General features: G+C 64.5%; 1 protein-coding gene across 2 annotated transcripts in view; it reads left to right on the forward strand.

Annotated features, from left to right (window-relative positions):
- Positions 1-11607, forward strand: part of TANGO6 (transport and golgi organization 6 homolog) — a 77889-nt gene extending 66282 nt beyond the window's left edge. Inside the window, exon 17 of one of the 2 annotated variants that reach the window (XR_012906620.2) lies at positions 4439-4578. Coding sequence is in view for 1 of the 2 variants with exons in the window: in XM_075939794.2 (XP_075795909.2) it covers positions 4439-4615 (177 nt within the window). In the remaining variant the exon portion in view is untranslated. Of the gene's footprint in view, positions 1-4438 lie in introns of both variants that reach the window. The other variant, XM_075939794.2, reaches the window with a different exon arrangement.
- Positions 11608-12198: the final 591 nt, after the last annotated feature.

Genomic DNA, 12198 nt, shown 5'->3' on the forward strand with positions numbered 1-12198 from the left:
ATCCTATGCCAGGATGGGTCCGTAGTTCTTCCCGGCTCGTGAATCCCTGCGAGGCCGCATCTGGGGTCAGGAGCAAATCTGGAGACCAAGATGGAGTCAGACACATGGCCTATTTATACCCCTTCCTGGCTCTTCCAAGCTGGAGACAGTCACATGGTCTCTGACCAGGCACCTAGATTCCTTCATAGGTGGGTCTCAGGTACTTAAGAGGCCTATTGTCCCTTGCTAATTAGCATTTCCATAGGCTGAGCGCATCGCTCAACCACATACAGAGAAACTTCCAGTCCCCATACAGAGTACAGATTCCTCACTCCACACCCAGACATTATACAGATATATGAAGAGCAGATACAGAACCCGTAGAAAGTAGCTTTTGTTTGACCCCTCACATGGCCCCCTTTGTACCACTTTTGGGGCCAACACCCCCCGTGGGTGCAGCAGTGACCCGGCTGCTCCCCTCAAAATCCAGTAACGTGACACGACCCCACCAGGGAAAACCATGCAGAGCAAGGGCAGGCACCTCTGCTGGTCCCTCCCCGCGCGGGCTGGGCTGCACAATTACAGCCAGGGTGCTGCTGTCCTGCCTTCGCCACCTGCCCCGGGAGCTCCCCGCCTTCGTCAGCTGATGCGTCTCGGACTGGGTATTTACCAGGGCTGGCGACAGACTCCACAGGGCCCCGGGCAACGGGGGAGAGAGGGGCTCAGCTCTGGGGGAGGCTAGGGGCAGCGAGCCCTCAGTGCCACCTGGACTGCGCTGCCCAGGGCTCCAGTGGCCATTTAAAGGGCCCAGCCGCCACTACTGCCACAGCAGTGATGGGGGCAGCCCGGAGCCCCAGGGCAACTGCCTCCTTGGTTCCTTCCTGCCCCGTCCCAGCCCGGCCGAGTGGCTATCAGCTGACCCAGACCGTTCCGTCGGGCACAGAGCGCAGAACACGCGCATGAGGGTGACTCCCGGCCAGGGTAACGTTATTCTCCAAACTTTCAGACACTCATCACGGTCTGTGATAGGCAGGAGACAAATGGGCAGCGGCCTCCTACTTCTCCCCCCGCCGTGTGCCTCTAACCCGCTTCCCCCACCTGGCAGAGGGATGTGGCGGCAGCAGGCTGCCCGCGGAGCCTGGCACTCGGGGCGTTGCATGTTGTCGCCGTTCTTGCTGGGGACGGAAGAGCTTCCCCCGGAGGCTCAGCGGCTGGGGCAGGCTGGCTGCGTGATGCCCTTGGCCAGAGGATGAGAGCGTTGCAGTCGGAACTGTGCTGTGCCCCTTCCTGTCACTCGCAGGCAGCTTCCCGTGTGCGCTGGGGGGCGGACTCGCTGCTCTGGGGGCGGGTCTTGTGCTTTTCTCTGGGGAGCTGGGATCCTTGCTGGCATTTCTATGGCAGGTTTGCCTGGCTCCACCTCTGCCTAGTAGAAGTCTGGGAACGTCTCATCTTGCTAGCTGCTCACGGGGAAAGGAGCCGTGCTTGTCCCTCCTCCCCTGCGAGCGTGGACAGCTTGCTGCAGCTCTCCCCCTCCCGTTCTGGGTCTCTGCCAGTGAAGAGTAGGGGCGCCCGCCTGAAACAGACCTTCCTGTTTGAAGGGCTAGCTACAGAACTGTAGGGTGGAGCAGTGACACTGAGCGGGTGGAGTTAATCCCTGCTACCCCATGGGAAAGCTGAGCAGCAGCAGCAGAGGCACCGGAACCATGTGCAGACTCAGGAAGCTGGCGTTGCGTTGCTTTCTGTTTGTGTTTCCAAGCCCCCTGCCCCCAGCCACAAGGGTTAGAGTAGCAGCTGTTGCCATGGATTGTTAATTTCTGCAGAAATTGAAGCTTTCCTCCCCCTGCCCTCACGCCAGTTCCAGTCCAAGGACTGCGTCTCACTGGTGGTGGGAACGTGGCTTTGGGTATCTGGCCCCATGCAGTCAGGTGTCGGTGGCTCTGCAGGGGAAGGCGTCTCAGGCTTGCAGGCCTCACTGCGGCCGATGCTCTCTGCGTGTGAGCAGCAGGCTTGGCTCCGTGTCCCACCGGGCAGTGTGCCAGGGGCATTCCAGTGACGCTGCTGGCACCAAGCGTGGCAGGCGAATGCAGGCGGAGGGCGCCCGAGGCAGCTGCCCTCGGATCAGTGGGGCGGCTGCAGGCAGCCGGGCCTGCCCCGTGTGCAAGTGTCCAGTGGGGATGAGGGTTGGGGCCTGTCCCACGGGGGCTGAACGGAACGTGGAGCTGGTGGTGCCAACCTGCCGCCTCCCCACGCAGAGGAGCCCGTCCACGCTGACACCTCCCCGCCAGCTGCAGGGAGCCTGGGCCCCCTGGGCCGGGCTCAGCGGTGGCTCCGTTCACGCTACGTTGCAGGGAGAGGCCGTGGCCGCTGGCTGGGACGCTGGGGATGAGCCGGGTTCAAGGCTCAGCTGCCCAGTAACCACGCCGGGGGCTGGCAGGCCGGGGCCCCCCAGGAGCAGCACCCCCAGTGAATTCAAGGCTTTGCTGCAGAGAGAAGGGGGAAGCCCAGGGGCTGCAGACCAGGGAGCCTGACTGGTCACCCCCCGTTCCCAGCGCACGCTTGGGCTGTGTCTGGCCTTTGCTGCCCCTCTCAGCACAGGCCAGGGCCTCGCCTGTTTCCAGCAGCTGCAGCTACTGGGAGTGCTCCCCTCCCCCGTGTGACAGGGGGTTGCACCCATTTCCCTTTGCACGGGGCAGGCCCCCTCCCTCTGATCTCCCGCCCTGGGCTGGGCCCTCCCCACAGCTCCCCTCCCACCCCATCCGCGAGGGGGAGGTGGAATTCCCCTGCTCGGGAATAAGAGCGAGGAAAGGGGAAGTTGGCGCCGCAGCCCCTGGCCAGCTGTCTGCTTCCCGGGCACTGCCAGGGGGCCGTCATGTAACCGCAGCCACTGGGAATTGGCCCTTTTTTCCTGGGGCTGGACTTCCCCCTCCTTGCCGGCTGGGGGGGGTTCCCAGCAGCACCTGTGCTTGGCCGTCTTCCCCTGGTTCAAGGAAACAATCCGGCTCTCGGGAATCCCTGGCGCCGGCTGGGAGCGGGCAGCGCTTGGCCCTGGCTGGGCTGTGGTAGAAGGGATGCCAGTGTGTGCGGGCAGGGAGGGGAGAACGAGCCGTTGATGCTGAAGGGGCACAAGCCAGGGAGGCGAGGAGGGGGGGAACCTGGGGGTGGAACAGGCTCCCGGAGAAATGGGATTGTCGGGTTCCCCTGCCCCGGGCCGGGTGTGGCGGGGAGAGCCTGGCAGGGCGCAGTTGGCAGGCACCAGGCCGGGCCGGATCTAGCGCTCTCCGTTCTGAGTGGCTGTCCGTAGGGCCACGGATGAGCCAGCAGGACGGGATTGTTCTGCTGCCTTGGGCAGTTTTCCGGCGCCCCCAGAACTGTCTTGGGAGGCTGGCGCCCAGGGGCATCGGGTCTCCTGCGGGAAAGCCGGGGGTGGAGCTTTGCCTCCCTCGCACTCAGCTGGGCCTGGCAGGCCGGGTCCCCCAGCAGCAGGGTCGGGCTGTGCTGCTCACCCCCTGGGCCAGGGCTCGTGCTGCCGGGTCCCTCCCGGGCCTGACTCACAAGCTGTGCAGGCGACAAGCGACCTGCCGGCTGGGGGAGTAGGGAGCCCAGGGCGGGGTGCCCCTTGCAGTGGTTCTGACCCGCTAGGGAAGCTGTCCAGAGGCGCTGGGGGGGGGGCAGGTGCTGCCGTGCTCGCCCCCAGGGCTTGGGAGACGCGGCCAGCAGGACGCCGCCCTGGTGCTTGTGTCCAAACGGGGTGCTCTGCCGTGCCCGGGGGCTCAGCTCCAGCCAGGCTGGGCAGCCCGAGTGATGCCGCCTGGGGCACAGGCAGCAGCTCAGGGGGTGGGTGCTGCGGGCTTGGGGCCTTAGGCCAGAGCCTGCCCTGCACGTCCCCCAGCACGGCAGGATGGGAGCTGAGGTCACTGCTGGTGTCAGGCCAGCCCCTGCCGCGGGGGTGTTGGCAGGTCCCTGCCACGGCCGGGGCGGCTCCAGCTAACCCTGCCCTTGGGAGCAGGAACTTCTGAGTCATGCTGATCCCTAAAGGCCTTTGAACCCTGGAGGTCCAGCGGGGCGAAGGCCTGGTTCTGTGCGCCCGCCGCCTGTCCTCAGCCCTGCTCCGCTTCGCTCCACGCTGGCTTGCTCCTGCAGCTGGCTGACCGGTGGGGAAGGGGTAGGTACGAGCTTCCCTTCCCCAGCCCGGGAGCTGGAAACCTGCCCCGGGGCGAAACTCTGGGCAGAAGAAATCCCCCCCGTTTTGGGGGCTGCCCAGGGGTAAATGCAGTGGCCCAGCTCTGCTGTGGTGGGAGAGCGCTGTCCCGCCCCCTCTGCCAGATGAGCAAAGGGGGGGCAGGGCGTTGCCGAGGTGCCCTGGGCCGTGACGGGCGGGCCGGTGGCTCCCGGCGGTGCCTCGTGCCACGCACAGGCCGCGGGGAGGCTCTCGGAGGCGCTGACTGCCCGTCTCCCCCAGGTTCTCCAGGACGTGCTGCGGGACCTCTACCGCCTGCTGAAGTGGGTGCTGTGCTGTGAGCGTGACGAGGTGGCCGTGCTTCACGCCCGGCTGGCCCTGGAGGAGCTCGACGACGTCGTGAGGAGGGGCTTGTTCCCCCCACAAACCCTGGAGAAAAAGCTCGTGGTCCTGCCTTAGCAAGACGGGGGTTTGCTGGGGAGAGCGGCCAGGAGGCCGAGTGCCCCGCCCCTCCCGGCAGGACTTCCCCAGCCTCGCCCTCGCCCCTCTCCTCTGGGCTCGCGGAGAGCGTTCCATGCAGCAGAGGATGCTACAGGCCCGAGGTTCCTGCCCCAGCTCCAGGGCCTCTCTGTGCCAGCAGGGAATCTGCAGGTCAGAGACCAAGGTGAGGGCTCCCTGCCCGTGCCGACTGCAGCCGTGCCCTGGGCCAGCACAGCTCCAGGGCAGCTCCTCCCAGGAAGCTGCTTTTACAGTGAAGCCAAATCTACTGACCTCGACGCGCAGGGCAGAACAGGCAAAAGCCATTTGCTCTGCCCTCGAGTGCACGTTTGACAGGCCTGCGGCTGGCTCCTGGCAGCGAGGGGGCAGTGCCCGGGGGCGGGCTCATCTCAGCGGGGTCCCCCAGCCAGCCGGGTCAGAGCCCTTCCCTCTCCACCCTCCGTGCCATGTGCTCAGAGACCTTATTAAAAGACAGACCCTCTCCACAGCCGTGTGCCTGGCCTCTGGGGCGGGGAAAGGCAGGGCCTGACCATCAGCTCGGAGCCCTACAGCCCCTGCGTTGCCCGGAGGGCTCACAGACACTGGCTGGGCTGGGCTGGGAAGGGCCCTTCTGGTGGGTTTATTTGCAGAGGGCCTCTCCTGGGAGCCACGTTTGCCGTTGGTTTGAACAAGACGGAGCCTGGTCCAGCCGGGCCCCCCCAGGGGCTGCACAGGGCCTCTGTCCGTGTCATGCGGTGCGAGGTCAGCCTGCGGGCTGGTCCCGGGGCGGAGGGGGGGCTCTTGCTCAGCGTGGGGCCGGGAAGCCGCCCTCAGTTCCAGGCCTGCAGCGTGTGGGCCCGGGAGGAAGCGGCTTGACCCGGACAGCGCCCTGCGACCAGAGGAGCCGTCCAGGCAGCCTGGTGGCTGACAGCCAGGGGCCGCCTGTGCCCTGCGGTCAGGATGCCGTGATGCCGTGGCCCCCAGCGAGCGTCTCCCGCCCTTTGGAAGGTGCTCTGGGGTCAGCAGGCGGGGGCAGGGCCTTGGCAGCCACGTGCCCACAGGAGGAGGCCAGCGCTGTTTGCAGAGGGAGGCGCGGGGCAGAGCGGGGACCACGCCCCCCGAGGCCGGCTCAGACCCGGCAGCAAAGGCCCAGAGCCGGGTGGGTCTTTGTCAGACTCTCCAGGAAGCCCAGGGCGGGGGAGGGGTCCGACCAGTGCCTTGCAGTGCCTGGGGCTGGGCCACTGGCCATCCCGTGGCCACTTCCTTGGGGGACCAGCATGCCATGCAGCGGGGTATGGGGGGTGCAGCCCTGTGCTGGGGGAGGGGCCGCGAGGGCCCCGGGGCACCTCTGCGGGGAAGGGAAGCCCTGCAGCTGCGAGCCAGGTGGGACTCGGGGCTAAAGCTCTGTCCCGCCCCAAACACGGGGCCCTCTGGGGCCTGACTCCCCCCTCCAGCGCGGGCCCAGGGAGCGTGAGTGCCCTGCGTTCGCTGGCTCTGTGACTGGGCGGGAGCCCTGCTCCATCCCAGCTGGTCCCAGCCCTCGTGGGAGCCCGAGGCGGCGGGCAGGGCGGGGAGGAGACGTTAGCTCTGGGGGGGGCGGGCTCATGGGACTCCTCTCTGCCGAGCTTCCAGCCGACGGGCCGGCGCGGCTCCCCACCGTGCTGCGCGCTCCTCGCCCCTCAGAGCCGGGCCCTGGCTGCCAGCCCGAGGCAGCACCACGCCGGGCTCCCCGGGGAGTCCCACTCTGGCGGGCCGAGAATGCACCAACATGGCTCTGCCTGCCCCCCACGCCCCATGCAGGGAGGGAAGCTGCTTTTGGCTCAGGTCCTGCTGGACTGGGCATGGCTGGGGCAGCGGTGCTGCCCTCTTAGAAATACCTGGGATCCCCCAGCCTCTGCCCGGAGCCTGCGCCACGTCCGGGCGAGCCCAGAGCCCCTTGGTCCCTGCCTGGACCTGTATGTCCTGTAATACCCAGCCCTGTCAGCTGTGTTTCCATTCATGTGCGGAATAAACGTTCTGTGCACCAAGGCGCATGCAGGCGTGCACCACCAATAGACACACCGGCTGGGGCGCCCAAGCGCTCAGGGAACACTGCCCATTGCTACCCGCACTTCCAGGGAACACCCTGTCGCTACCGCCAGCAGCGGCACCCTGTTCCCTGGCCTGAAGCCGCAGGGCTGCGTTCCCGTCCCCTCTGGCGACCTGCAGCTATGCTGGCTCAGAGCCGAGTCCCTGGACGCCTCCCTTGTCCGCCTGTGCCACATCCGCCAGCGCAGCGCCCTCGCCGTGGGGCCGTCACTGGGCGCTGCGCTGCCCAGCTGCCCCCGCCCTTAGCAGCAGCACAGGCAGGTGGGTAGCGTCCCCGGGGCTGCGTGAAGGTATTTCAGACCCGCCGGCTGCGGCAAACGCCAAGCCCTTTCTTCGCCCAGCCCCCGGCCCGGGCCACGCTCCTGCCTGGAGGCCCAGCTGGGCTGGTGTCAGTTGCTATGCGAGGTCCCTGAGGAAATCCCGTTCCGGGCGGGAGCCAGGTCTAGGTACAAGGACTCCCAGTGTCGTGTGGCTGCATCACAGCCCGTGCTGCCTCCCCCTCCCACCTCGGCAAAGCGCAGCGCTCAGCTCGCAGCACCTTGCGCTGCCCAGAGAACCGGCTCCCCAGGCGGCGCTCTGCCCGCGGGAGTGACCCAGTCTATAGCCTCCAAGATTGCTTTATGGTCCGGGCTTTGCACTGAGGGAGAGCCGCAGCCGGCAGCCGAGCGTGCTCATTGTCCTCGCTGCAGAATGCCAGGTTGCTGCAGGTTCAGCTCCCTCGGGTAGATTTTCCCAGCGCGTCTTCCCTCTCCAGCTCACCCCGGCCTTGGCTGGGCAGAGGCCCCTGCTCTGGGGAGCTGGCTGGCCTGCCGTGCCCAGGGCTGAGCCTCCACCTCACGCCAGAGGAAGGGTCTGGAATGAAAAGTCTCTTTTAATGTTGTGTTCGGGGCTCCTGGCTGCAATTCTCCCTCTGCAAACAAGGAGATTCCTGGGCAGAAGGAGACGGAAATTTCACTTGTACCTTGGGAAGAGCTTCTGTCGAGACCCGCGGGAGGGGAAGAGCCGTGAGGGGGCTGCGCACTGGGACTGCAGCAAAAGGTAAGATGCTGCCCGTGCCGCTCTGCACCTGTTTACACCGGAGCCGGGGGGGCACTAGATGGTGGGTGTCTGCCCGCCCCAGGCCCGCAGCACCTCTGCGCCCAGGCAGCGCCCCAGAGGAGGCTGCGGTGCTCCTGCGTCCGAGAGCAGAGGCAGCGAGAGCTCCTTGTCCCGGCCGCCCGCAGCCGCCACACAATAGACTTTCAACCCCGGCTCGCTTTCCAGTGCTGCCTGGCGCTGCTGCCGGCCGGTGAGCCGAGGCCCAGCCTGCAACGGGGGCTTTGCCGCTCTGTCCAGGCAGCCTGCGGGCCCCCGCACGGTGCACAGACAGGCGCGTCCTGCAGCACGAGGCGCGGGGACTTGCCTCGCGAGGGGGCTCTGCAGGCAGCTGCCGGGGGGCTGCCCTTGGTGGGTCTTTGGGCAGCATGTGGCTGCTGCCGGCGGGGGAGTGGGGACCGACTGGCAGCGTGCAGCCCCCCGCGAGCATCCCCTCCCGGGCTCTGCGGCTGCAGGCCAGACCCACCGGCATGTGAGTGGCCGCAGAGGGAAGCTGGCCACAAAAGAAGCTGCTCTGCTCCCGGGAGGAGCTGGGCCCTGAGGCTGGCGCTTGCCAGCACCATTCCCACTTCCCAAAGAGCAACGCCCGGCTCCGGCACCCGGGCAAGCTGGGGGTCCTGGCAGAGCGGGGAGGTCGCCCTCGGCTCCGAGCCCCAGGCATTTCCACACCCCCCAGGCCTCAGGGCCTGCTGTGTAGCCAGGCAGTGTGGGGGGGAAGCTGTGAAAAATCGTGGGGGGGTTTAACCCCTTGTCCCTCAGGAGGAGGAGGGGTTCCCCATTCACTGCCCCACGGGCTCCAGGCCGGCCGGGTGGTCCTGGGAGCTCAGCACGCCAGGGAGCTGTGGCCCTTGTGGTCGGGGCGTATGGTGCCCTGGCCTGCGCGTGCCCATTCCCACAGCAAGACAGACCACCTTGCTCTGCCTCTGGGCCACAGGCCACTTTCTGCCCCCTGCCCTTTCGCTCGCCCCAGCCCGGCTCGGTGCTGCACTGGCCTGGAGCCGTTGGCCGAAGGGATGCCCAGCCAGGCAGCCCTGTGATCGCTGTCTCCCCAGCGGCTTTCGCTGCAAGGAGCGCGCTGCCCCGGGGCGAGTACCCGCCAGAGGACGGGCACCGGCTGGTCTCTTGGGAGCGGGTCAGCCCAGCAGGGCCCCCGGGCTGGGCTGTGGCAGCTGGCTGGGAAGCGGAGGTGGCTCTCCCTGGAGGCTGCCGCCTGCCCTGCTCTCTGGGCACTTAGAGCTGGCCAGAGCAAAACACTCCCAGGCCCGCTGCCTCCCCCTGTCCCGGAGCCCCCGAAGCTGGGAGCAGCTGTTGGGAACTTTCACCCTTCTTCAATGGGCCCTTCCACAGCTGCGTGCGAGGCAGCCGGGGCTGGGGGCTGGGGGCTGGGCCTGGCTGGCCGGCCAGGAGGAGGAGCTAGGTGGAGGTGTGCCAGGGGCTGGAGGCCTGGGGGGTGCCAGGGGGTCATTAACCCTGGGCATTTCCTTGGCACTGTAGCCAGGTGTTAACTGCCTCTGCTAAGGGCAGCGACCTCCCGGGTCTTACTCCGACACGCCTGCAATCGCCCAGCACAATAGCAGCCTTTGCCCCAGTAGCATTGCTCTGCTGCCACTCCTGTGAGCTGCAGCACCCGCTGCAGCCTGGTCCGGGGCTGCTGCCCAGCCCGCTGGTCCCCCTCGGTGCTTTGGCAGCCGATCCCCCCCCCCGGGCAGCATGGCACCGCCTCGCACTGAATTCAACCATTCCACTGTGGCGCGATCACGGAGTTCTAGCCTCGTCCTCCAAAGTGCTTGCAACCCCTCCCCGGGCCGCGAGCTCTGCGGGTTATAGGCCCCCCGCGCCATTATCCAAACCACTGACAAGCACACGGACGGGACACGTTCTACTGGACCCCCGGATACGGCCCCCAAGCGTCACAGGGCCCATTGGTGGGTCCTTTGAGTCCAGACTCTCAACCAGTTTTACACTCAGTCTGTTTCCCCGCCCTGTTTATGGCAATGTCATGGGCTGTGTCCAAAGCCTCGCTTAACTCAAGATCTATCATGTTTGCTGCTTCCCCGAGCCCTGGCCATGTACCAGGGCTGTGCTCGTTAGCCTCCTGGCCAAGAAGGAAGTGGAGTTGCTTTGGCACAGTTTGCTCTTGATAAATCTGGGCTGATTATTCATTGTTGCACTATCCTCTAGAGATTTACAAACCTTGAGTAACCATTTGTTCCAGGAACTGAAGAGAGGCTGCCTGGTCTATAACTCCCCAGGTGTTCTTTGTTCCTTTTTGGAGATAAGCGCTGTGTTTGCCCTTCTCCCTTCATCTGGGATCTCACCTGGCCTACAATTCTCAGAAATAGCTCCAGGTTTCTCCACGGTTCCTTCAATAGCCTGGGATGAATTTCCTCAGGCTCTGCCAATTTCAATACATCTAAGCCCTCTTTGACCTGGTCTTTCCCTCTGTGGGCTCGCGCTCCTCCCCCTTTGGTTAGTATCACTTGCACTGAGTATCTGGGCATGATTTACCTTTGCAGTAAAGACCGAAACAGAACGGGCATCTGGAGGTCATCCATGAATAGCTCTCCTTGCCTGCCGCTCCTTCCTCTTCCTCAGAGCCTTTGTCTACACTGCAGGGTTTTTGCACAAGAAGCCTTTTGTGGAAGAGTTCTTGCACAAAAACTTCTTGCGCAAAAGCGCATCACAAAACCCACGTGCGTTTGCACAAGAGAGCGTGCACACTGCATGGATGCTCTTGCACAAGAAAGCTCTGATGGCCATTCACCAAATGGCACCTGTGCTTTTGCCGATGGGGGTTTCTTGTGCAAAACCCCCTCCCGAGCGACCACACCTGCCTTTTTGTGCAAGAGCTGTAGCGCAAAAAGGAGCTATTCCTCGTGGGGATGGAACAACTCTACTGGCACAAGCCCTCTGTTCTGCTGATTTACTGTCATAAGAACGCGCTTGAGGTGTGGACACTGCTGGGTTTGCACAAAACCCTTGAGGTGTAGACATAGCCAGAGTGTATTTTAAACTCGCTTTTTATTGCCTTTGATGTGCCTGGCCTGACTCATCTGGTGCCTTAACCTCTCACTTTGTCCCTACGTGCTTGTGCCTCTCTGCGTTTCTTAGCAATTTGGCCACGTTCCCACTTTCTGTGGGTTTCCCTTTTGATTTTCTGGTCATTCCAGAGCTCCTGATGCAGCGACTGGCCTCCCCCTCGTCGTCTTTCTTTTGTGGCAGGATACTTTGCTGATGCCCCTGTGAGACGGTCTCAGCTGGGATTCCTTTTCATTTTGATTTTCTTCCCAGGGACGTTGCCTACCAGGTCTCTGGGTGTATCACAGTGCGCTGTTTGGTAGCCCCGTGTCCTTAATTCTGCTGCTCGTGCCTTCCTTTCCGTAGACCTGGGAAACCTGCCATCCCACGATCACTTTCACTCAGATTCGCTCCCTTTCGGTCAGGTTCAGGTATGAACTGGCCGTCCCCTGGTTACATCCTGCCCCTTCGGAACCGGGACGTCATCCCTGGTACGTTCCAAGGACTTACTGGGCAGTTTGTGTTTTGCTGGATACATTGCCAGCCGCTGTCTGGGCAGGGCACCCTCCCCCCAGCCCCGGAACCAGCAGGTCTTGTGTTTGGGCTGCTTCTGTTTGTCCTAGAAATCCCTCATCCACCTCCTCTTACTAACTGGGTCAGCTACAGAAGATCTCTGCTGCCACTGTCCCGCTTCTGCCCCCTTTTATCTTCCCCCCAAACTTTTCAACTTCTCAGCCTCTCACCTCCGGGGGAGTGTGCACATCCCTGGCCTGTACCACAGCCCTGAGCAAACTGTCCACCCTCTGCACCCGTGTTCCACTCCCCCGTCTCAGCGATGCCAGTGACGTCAACCCCCCCCCCCCCCCCGGGGCTGTGCCAGTGTGGACTGAACTACCCTTGGGGGACTTCAGCAGAGGAAGCCACCCCTGGCGCCAGTCCTGCCGCAGGCTTGGTACAAGGTGAGCCCAATCTCCGTCTGCTTGCAGCTCCTGCTAGTGCTTTGGGAGGCTCCCGCTGCCTGGGCAGAGGGGGGAATTCACCCCCCTTCCACCGCTGCCCAGTGCTGGGAGAGCCGTGTGGGGGGCAGCGTATGGAGCTGTCTCCCCAGGGGTCTAGTCAATAAACCTAATGAAATTCCAGTAGGGAGCAGAACACCCCCCCCTCCAGCCAGGAAGCAGCTGGCTTGGGCGGCACACACAGGGCGTTACAGGGCTCCTCTCAGTCTTCTTAGAACAGGGGTGGGACCTTTTTGGCTCAGGGGTGGCTGACCCACAGAAAAATCAGTCGGGGGCTGCACTGAGCCGCGGGGGCTGGGTCCAGACAAGCCGGGGGCAGAGGTTCCCCACCCCTGCCTTAGGAGGAGG

Source organism: Pelodiscus sinensis, chromosome 12 (genome assembly GCF_052426305.1).
Source record: "Pelodiscus sinensis isolate ZL-2025 chromosome 12, ASM5242630v1, whole genome shotgun sequence".
NCBI classification, from domain to species: Eukaryota; Metazoa; Chordata; order Testudines; family Trionychidae; genus Pelodiscus; species Pelodiscus sinensis.